The following is a 10,405-nucleotide window of genomic DNA, read 5'->3' as shown; positions in this document are numbered from 1 at the left end:
GCGTCCACAGTATCCATCCTTTATACTCGTCCAGTGTACTTATAACAACACACAATACAATATAGGAAACACTTAACAATTTGAATAGGTCATTTATTTATAAATATATTTTTTTTTACCTGCCCCTTTCGTAAACCTTCACGATTTAAAAAAAAAATTGAACTCGAAAAATCTTCTTGTTAGTAAAATAATATTAAATCACGCGCGAATGATCAAATGACTCTTCCGGACGTCAACGACCATGTACAGTTTGCAGCGCACGAGTATAATTTAATTCTCAAGCCAGACGTTTCTATTTAATCCTCCGGACGCGTAGTCCTTTAATCGTATTTCTTCTGGACGCGGACAACCGTAGAGATACTCACCATGCTATATAAATGTGACATCTCCCTCCCTTTATTTTTTTCTTTTACTCAAACCGGTAATACAATTTCCGAGAGGTCGAACTGTGTTGATATACAGTTAAATATAAGTATTTATTAAGTATACATACTATAAATTACAATATTATACACGGGTTATAGATTGTAAAACAACGCAGTTACTGTTTTTTTTTTTTTTTATATATATAATAAATGTGTCAAAACGGTTTATTTCAATTCCAAAACTTCCAAAATGATGCCAATATATAAAATAAGTACAAAATGCATTTAAACATTGAAATATCATACTTTTATGATTGTATTATATTATATATAAAAAAAAAAAAGAAAAAAGCACAAATAAATAAACAACATCAGTTAATAGTAGAAATATTAAATAATAAACGAATACTACCTAGCAAAAAAATATTACACGTATTTATAGGAATCGTAAAAATAAATAAATATTATGTAAAGAATGTAGTTTTTCAGTCGAGGAATTTCTCATTGAGTCTTGTATTTTATCGAGTTGGCCATTGTTTAAATTAAACTTTAATACAGGTAATATAGTTATTTAATATAAAAATATATATATATACGTAAAGAAATCGATTTTCTCGTTTAATTTATATTGTTTGGAAAAAACACCATTGAGCTCATACAATACAAAATATAGAGATTAGGAACTCAAAACAAGAGATCGGGTGTAGTTTCTTCACTCCAGGGCACATAGGTGTCCATCACTGACATGTCTTCTTCATTCTTATCGACTGCACGTTTTACGGGCTTCACATTACTCCTGCTCACACCATATTCACCGAGAAACGCTTCTTCGTTTGTGCCCAATTTACTTGGAATGTAATTACCAAATTTACCTGAAACATCAAAATTACGGTTTAATAAAAACATTTCTCTGAGATTATAATTAATGTGAGACAAAAACTAAAATATTAAAAGTTGATAATTCGGAGCTGGTTTAAATAATTTTAACCTTTTGTCAAAAAAAAAAAAAAAAAAACAATAATTAAAAGTGAAAATATACGCTAATTTAACTGTAAAAAATCGATATATGTTAAGTTGTTAAAATTTGATAAATTTCCAATGATTAGAATTTTTTTTTTTAATATTTAATAATTTTCTCAAAATATTATTAATTGAGCGAATGTATATGCGTGTGTATTTATCAATATTATATATATATAATACATACAAGTATGAAAATAAATATAAATAATGGGTTTTGAAAAATTTGTTTAAAAGGAATGTCCAAAAAATCAATACGCAATGTCCTTATTGATATACTAAATACCTATTATTATTTTAGTTCAATTCAAGTTCTGAAGTGCTACGGAATAAATAAGTGGACATCATGACGGATGAATTAAGCACGCATGAAAATGTGGTAAATAAATATAAATATATATATAATGAGAACGGTTGAAAACTAAATAAAAACGGGATATTTCAAGAAGTAATTTCAATGTTGAACCTTGACCATCAGTGAAAGTATTTGTGACCTACTTTATGCAAACTATACTGATACGTAAATATTTAAACGAAATATAATACATTTAATCGGTTTGTGCGGAGTATAATAATACCATATATGAACCATTGTTTTTGTTCCAGTTTGCAAGAACAAAATTTAATAGTATTTTCCAGAACGATAAATCGTATACATTACTTTTTGGCGACATGGTCGTAGAATCATTATTTTTAGTCGACTCCTCTTCGATCAACATCGATGCTTCCGACGGATATTCGTGCGTCGTTTCGAGTACGTCAGAGAATTTTATGTGGAGGTCCTGGAAAATAAATGATAATCGTTATTGTAACACAACAATAAAGTCCGTCACGTACTCGATATCGCATTAAAAATTAAAACAGTAATTATTTGCAGATTCAATTGCGTATGACCTCAAACTAGGTTTACTTAGTTTCCAACAGTTAATACTTAATAGAACACTGTGCCGTTATAAGTTGTTGTTACAGCACAATGACCCACAGTTTATGACCTTCGGATAGGTATTATATTCTCATACAACGTACAATTTGCTACCACTAAAAATTTTAATTTTCTATTGCGAATTTTAAACTGTTTGAAGATCGGTTATTTTTTTTTTTTATTGGACTACATATTTTCGCTAATGATTGACCTAAAACCGGTATGGCAACCTAAAATATATATGTAGTATGCAATATACTGCAGTACTTCATATTACATCTTATAATCTCATGCGAAAGTACAAAGTAAAAATAATTATTTATTCAATTTCCCATTAAAATGTCACGGTTAATAATTCAAAAAACGTAATGAATAATAATCTAATTTTAATAAATATAAAGTTAATAAAAGAACAATAATTCGAATCATCAATCAATTACAAAATATCTTTTTTAATAGTACATTTTGAACACTAAGACTTAATAAAAATTCACATTAATAAATCATACTTTAATATCTTATCTAGTCGATTTTACTATAATTATCTATTAGTTTATTATGTTTTTGAAAAAAATTCATAAAAATATATAGCATTTCTGTGGATATTTAGACAACATTAACATTTACATATTTTTCACTTGATATTCTAACAAGTTTTTCTATGAATTTTTTTTAGTACATTGTTCTTTAAAATATTATTTATTATAAGTATTACTTGTTGATAGAGAAAAATATATAGATATTACAATATTTCCATACAGAGAATAATCTGAATATAAAGTTAAATTTAACAAATTATTATATTAAAAACATTTATACTTGACAGACTATAATATTATTGAACTAATGACTACAATGAAAAAACGCTTTGAAACAGGAAATATTGTAAGGCATCGTGCGAAAGAATGTACACATATTGTATTTATAAAATAAATAATAATGCCTGAGGCTCTTTCTACAAAGAACCAGCTCATTGACCTATGATGAATGTCTTTGAGCTATAATAATAATAAAACTTGTTTAATCTACCCTTTATCCTTACTTATTTGCTATTCAATTATTTTCAAACAGAAAAATCAAGTAAAGTTAGGTTTTAATTAAAACCAACATTCTGTTTGAAAATTATTGTTAAAACTTTATAATATTTCAAAAATTCCTTATCATATTCAATGTAGTAAAATTATTTAAACTTAAAAATTTTTTTTTACTATATTATTATTTATGTATAAAAAATAAAATGCTTAGAAAATGTATTTATATAATTTATTTTAATTAAGTATACAAATCTGAAATATTGTAAAAAAAGTTGATATAATCCTAGTAATCTTATAATTATAATTGTTTATATAAAACAATTTAATATTACTTATAAATACAATATATTTTTTTTAATATTATTTATTCCTTTGAATATATAAAAAATACTTTTGGTTATTATTATGTAAAGTGTTATTTTTAAATAAACCACAACTAATAACAACACTGTAATATTTTTAACTTCAAACATCATAGGGCATAACATTTTAATGATAAATCAAAAATATGTTAATCAGTAGTTTAATTATATTAACACAGCTAAGAACTTTCAAATTATGATTAGTTGGTATTTAATGTTTAATTAATCCATAGTCGTATTCAAAATCATATAGAATATAGATAATAAAAGTTGATGAAAAATATAGTTTTAATAGGGACTCGATAATGATAAGAATAATGAGTGAACTGTGAGATAACATTTAATGTAATTACATAAATGATGAAATGCATAGTTTGTTAAATAATATAAATGGAAAACAAAAATATGTATACAATAAAACTTACTTTTCTTGGAGTTGACGTATTTTCTTTTCGAAGGTTTGAACGGCCAATTATAATATTGTCACCAATAAAAATGACATAATTATCATTATTTACATTATCAATATCATCAGTACTTGATTCTTCACAATGTGCATCCAACATGATACAGCCATCTTTGATTCCCTAAAATTTTATAAATTAATAACACAAAAAATACTAATAAATTAATCAATTAAAATTAAATATTACATAAGAATTGTCTCTTCTTTGTATTGGACCTTCACTGTCAATATAGTTTGGTACTCCTTTTCTGTTAACAAAATTGAATACTACACTGTTTTCATGATTATCCCAACGTTTTTTATCCCACAAACCACTTATTATTTTTTCACCATTTGTATTATTGGTACTATTGGTATTATTGGTACTACTATTATTATTTATAAATTTCTTTTCTATTTCTTTATCAGACAATTGAGCATTTGTAGTTTCTTCAGGCAGCAAAATAGTTCTGGTTGTTGGTCTGATAACACATATTTGCTTGGTTTGTATTGATATTGGTTTATTTTCAACAGCTGTTGTAGTTATGGCAGTTTTAATAGAAACCCTGTGTCTTTGTGATCCACCGTCATCAGATGACATCGATGATTCATCTTGGCTAGAACTAACTTCATCGTTGATCAGCGATTTGGAACGATCAAAACCCAATGACTCCTTCTTTTTTAATCTATAAACATATTACCTAATTAAATATACTTAAAAGACTTTTAACCACAGTTTTTATTATTTTTAAAAGTAATATTTCAACAATACATAAGTAAGTTAAAAATTAAATTGTTCAATAATGAATATAATAACTTATATTTTTTAATCAATGACAAATTTAAATATGTGATAAAATCAATAAAATATGTTAAGATAACATAGGTACCCACTTAATATCTAACAAATATTATTATTTCCTCCATAAAATGTAGGAAAGTAGGTACTTAAAACACAAGAAGAATAGATGCCTATATAGAATATTTGTACATTTTAAATTTATAATTCAAAACTGATTATTGGTTATCGCATTAATTTAGTATGAAATGCATAGGTAATAGGTATTTATTAAGAGTATTTGGTTTGAAACTATTTACATTTTGTCAATGTTGTATGATCTTCATGATTAGGTAATTACCTATATAGGCATATCAATAGAGATATAGGATAATATTTCATGAATGTAACTAAATAAATAAATAAATAATATTAACAAACTTAATATTTTTTAGTTTTTATAGAAAATATATATATTATTCAGTTATTAATTAATTATATTAACTTTTATATTTTATGTTTTTGACAAGGTAGAAAGTTACACTATGTAAACATACATATTTTTAAACATAATTTGTAACTGTAAGATTTTCAGGTAAAATTAATATTTTATCCTATATATTTACCTGTACTTATTATTTAAGTATTAGTGTACTTCATCAGAGGGGACTCTTTTTTATAACCATAGGCCACAGATTCAAAAAATATAAATAATTTACTAGGTATATAATTTTTACCAATAAATCCTTTTGAATGAATATCAATATATAAATGAATATATAGTCATAGTATCAGATCTATTATTTGTATTAGATATATTTAGAGATTTATGGAGTCTATGAATAAGTGAGAAGTGATAAGTGATTACTTTAAGTAAAACTTTAAGTGATCAATTTAAGTTAAACAGGTCTGATTTAAAAATAATAGTTGTAGTTAAAAAAATATTATAATTTGTTAAAATATATTTAAAATATCCATATACTAAATCATTTTAAAGAAGGTAATATTTAATTAGTAAACTATTGAACTATAAATTTAATTATAGGTAAATTGCATTTGTATACAATCGTTATTTGTCAAATAAACACATAACAAATCAAAAGGTAATTATATAAATATAATAACTAATAAGTACCTACTTAATGTACATAATCTATTGGAAAAAAGAGATTAATTAACTGGCATCAATTATCAAAATGTTTACTATAACATATATAGTATTAGGAAAAAATATAAGTTATAACAGTAGATAATCTAAAAAATGCTAACATGACAAATTATAATAATAATTATCAAATGTAACATTAAAGGAAAATAGATTGGTATACAAGCACCTAATTAAATTATCAAGTAGACAATTAAAGAATAAATTTTTATCAACTATGTATACTGCCATTTAGCTACCTAGTTTAAAACTATATTTTAAGTAATTATAAGTATTTAATGAGCTCATAACAGTTAACGGAAGTAATATGATATTTAATTTGGTTTTATTTGTTATCTATTTCACGTTATATAAATTTAAATGAGTGATTAGTGATCACCATGTATAGAACATCATTGAAAAAATTAAATTTATGTTATGAATGAATAAATGTTTTATTCATATATCATATTACTATCTAGAATAAGTAGTGATAAATACTTCAGTAAGTTTAAAATGTAGGTAGTTACTTAATCGTTTTATTCATAACTTATTAAATGTGCATTACCTGTTTGGATATTTAATAGGTGGGGACATTTTCTTCAATGGGGCTTTGTTCATTCTAGCCGGACGTGATTTTTCTGGACTCATCATTGGCTTGGGTAGTATTGCAGGCTTTATCTTGATGGGTTTCAGTTCGGTCTGTGTTTTGGTCTCAAATATTTTTTTATACGTCTTGACAACATCAGGTGGCGGCAAATCGCCATTTGTTGTTTTTGGCTGTTGTTCATCATTATAGCCATTAGCGTTGACCGAATGGGGATCGGACAGGGTCTCCATGGAACGGGCACGCTTCATGGTCTCGCTCTTAGCAGTCGCTGCCATACTGACAACGTCTGGCTGCGAATAATGTTTGGGTTTGTCGAGGAGTCGCTTGTCATCAACAATGTTGTCCATGCTAGTGGACCGGCGCAACGACGGCCTAGGTTTTTGTTCGCGCACCGTCATACTCATGTACTTGGATTTGAGTTTGTTCACGATACCCGGTCCATACTTGAACTCCTCGCTTGAATCCGAATGGTAGTCCAGGCCATTAGTGATTTCGGTGATGATTTGTGGTTTGGTTTTGAATTTTGATCGACAACGGTTGATCTGTGGATTTTTCTTGAAATTGGTCATGATAGCGGTGGCCTCGCACTTGAACAGCCTCATGCTGGTGGGACACACGGCGGTGCCGACTACGACTGTGGGCTGCTGCTGCTGTTGCTGATGCAGCGGCGGCGGCATCGGTATCTGGGCGGCGTTCGGCTGCTGGAGAAAGTGTTGAGCGGTGGAGGGGGACCAGGTCCATTGAACTGGTTTTACCTGCAGTTGTTCGTTATTGCTGCCGCTGCCGCTGCCGCCGCCGCCACACTTTGATTGACTGTTCCTCGTCCGCCTCCTGTTTATCAGCTCCAACTTCCACGGCGGTACGCTAGGGTCCACGCATGTATCCATCCCGTAAGTTTTACGCGAAAAAAACTTCTTCCGGAAACTTCGTTCATCGGCGGCGATGGTGGCGAGTGGCGACCGACGCGCGCACGCATCCACCGATATTATTGATTTCGCAGGAGGGGACAGCTATGATTTATTACTATAATAATATGTAAGCCTATTATGTTATACCTACGACTACGGACTACCGATGAATCGACGGACGGAAATCCGATACAGGCCTACCCAGTATCTGTCTACCTACCTTTATACCTTTCTAGTAACTACCGTTCGACACGTCCGGACACGCACGCCCGTAATAACAAATAACAATAACAATCGTTATCACGAAACATCGGGTAGGGGAGAGGTATTGAATCAGCGACGAGAGGGAACTACTGCAACTTACTACGACCGCTTTTATCAACGATAATGGGTAATAACGTCTGTCGGTGTGGCGGCGCGTTTGTCGTCGTTGCTGTCGTCGTCGTCGTCGGTCCCGGTCGAAGCTGTAGTAGCTGCAGCGGTCGCGTCGCGCCGTCTGTGTTCATAATATTATTATTAATACCGTTGCCGTTATCGTCGTCACACGTTGTTTTACCGAACGGTTAACGTTGTCGCTACGGTAAAATATAAAAAAAAAATAAATCGACGGAGCCGCGAACGAATCGAAAAACGGTCGGCCGACCGGAAATCGGCAAGGGTAAAAATAAAAACCGTTTACGGCGGTCGCAGTTGCGACTGTCGAGAAAGACGTGGAGTATCTATTGATAATATAAATTTACTGTTATAATATCACGACGTCGCGATGATGTGTGATGGGAAAAAAAATCGGAAACCGCGAGTCAAAACTAGTATCTATTATTATTGTATATTGAACGGGTGCGAACACTTCTAACGTCCGCGGGCGATATTTACGATCTGAATAGCGTCCGAACGCGTTGCGCGCGCGCGTATATTGGCAACCACGCGCTGGTACGCCACCGCCCGCCGCCAGCCCACCCACCCATCGAGCGGTTACCCCCCTCGGCGTCGGCGGTAGTCCGCCTACCATGTGTACTTGCGCGCCGACAACAATACGCCGCTACCGCTCGTCGTTGACGCGTAACCGTGAATACCGTTACGCACTTGCATCGCACGCTCGCGAGTAATGAGTGCGATAGATACGATTATAATAATATTGTGTGCATGATAATATTATTAAGTTGGTTATTGGTATTATTCATGAATAGCTAGGTAGACTACTTACAAGTTACAACTATATGGGTGGGACAGGTAGGTGCATAATGCCGTAACGCGGTGTACCTGTTTAATAATAATATTACGATGTTTAAAACGCTCGATGTACCTATTGTACCTACATATATAATCATAAGCGTGCGCACGGATGCAGCGAATGGTGCTTATTTAACTACACCTGATGATTTATTTTGAGTTCAGTGGGCTGATGAATGCTTGTTTAAAAAGCTTTCAATATAGGACATATTATTTTGAATAGTATTGAATACATTAACCATTGGACGTTCACAATCCATTTGTACACAAAGGTGGACTTCGTTCAGGTAGGCAATCGTCTCACGGGCTCCTTGATCATGTCATATCAATACAAATGTGTAGATATAATAGTAAAAGACCATTAATTTACTTATAAGAATGATAATCGAGAGAAAAAAAATGTACAGTCGTATTGCCGTGACCCACGGATTTTCAAATTCGAAGAATTCTATAAAAAAATGAAATATTATGGGTAGAGTAATTTATTACATCATTGTGAAAATTTAAAATATTAAATTCAACATTTTTGTATTTTAATAGATATTTAAAGCAGTAGATCATCATTTTACGCATAATGTAATAACAAGTATCCTTATTTTATTATAATTATTCTCTCCTGGACATAAATATTATGCAAATTTATAATAATGATAAAAAAATATAAAAACAACATGAATACAATAATTATTAACATTTCCAGAGTGCATAAAATAAAATTTTTAAAATAATACATTATGTTTAGTTGCTTCGGTGTTACTCAAAACTAAATAATAAATGCTTTAAATTTATTTTTCGAGAAAATTCAAAACAATTAGATGAAGTCATCAATAATGATTATGAAATAGGTTGTATATTTATATTTTAAACCATTGATTATATTAATATTTACATTTTTTTACGTTATTAGATTCCTCAAATTTTTTAAAGCGTGATCTGAAAAGTTGTAAGGAAAATAGATAAGTATTGTATTTTGTGTGCATTTTATATTTTATACGACTATAATTTTCATCCTTCTACCTACAGTTATTGTAAAATGTACAAAGTCGCAAGTTAATTTTATCCTGCATTCAAGTATTTTGAAAGAATTTTCTCAAAGTTAAAAACCACTTGAGAATATTAATGAGTCTTGAATTATTAGAATTACTTATGTAAATAAATATTAAACTTGACATGGAACTAATCATTTTAAAAACCAATATTATCATAGTTCATAGATAATCCTAGAAAAACTTCTATAAAGCTAAATCAATTATTTATTTAGTAATTTCATGATTACATTAAGTTGGTTTGTATTTTAAATAGACTATTCTTATTCATATATATTTATATAAATCATAAAAATATGATATATTATAAAGTATATTATATAAAAGTTGAATTGCTATAACTAATACATATTAACTAATAAGATTAATCATCAAAATATAAATTAATAAGTTCAAATTTTGTACCCTTTGACTCCCGTTTGTCTTTGTTTATGTATACTATGTACTTATGTTATTATGGTAACCACGACATTTTACTCTATCTTACAAAGTTATAAATTAAAACCGAATGATATGCTTACCGTTTACCAATTTTTCTATG

The 10,405-nt window shown here is 29.6% G+C and overlaps 1 protein-coding gene across 1 annotated transcript; it reads right to left on the bottom strand.

The window, feature by feature from the left end:
* Positions 1-970: 970 nt before the first annotated feature.
* LOC112602172 (myb-like protein X) lies at positions 971-7,567 on the bottom strand. The gene is made up of 5 exons (XM_025350128.1): positions 6,639-7,567; positions 4,357-4,834; positions 4,129-4,290; positions 2,047-2,167; positions 971-1,237 (listed from the first exon to the last, which is right to left on the bottom strand). The coding sequence occupies exons 1-5, from the start codon at positions 7,565-7,567 to the stop codon at positions 1,050-1,052; spliced, it is 1,878 nt and encodes a 625-aa protein (XP_025205913.1). The 3' UTR covers positions 971-1,049.
* Positions 7,568-10,405: the final 2,838 nt, after the last annotated feature.

Source organism: Melanaphis sacchari, unplaced genomic scaffold (assembly GCF_002803265.2).
Source record: "Melanaphis sacchari strain LSU unplaced genomic scaffold, SCAv2.0 Contig84_pilon_pilon, whole genome shotgun sequence".
NCBI lineage: Eukaryota > Metazoa > Arthropoda > Insecta > Hemiptera > Aphididae > Melanaphis > Melanaphis sacchari.
Note: the sequence above shows the minus strand (reverse complement) of the source record. Positions and strands in the feature narration are given on the sequence as shown.

Bases quoted from the DNA above. Each gene is read 5' to 3' on its own strand.
- LOC112602172 (XM_025350128.1), bottom strand. From the start codon at position 7,567: ATGGATACATGCGTGGACCCTAGCGTACCGCCGTGGAAGTTGGAGCTG. The intron at 4,835-6,638 runs GTAATGCACATT...ATATGTTTATAG, and splicing joins CCTATTAAATATCCAAACAG to ATTAAAAAAGAAGGAGTCAT. The intron at 2,168-4,128 runs GTAAGTTTTATT...TTTATTTTCCAG, and splicing joins ATACGTCAACTCCAAGAAAA to GACCTCCACATAAAATTCTC.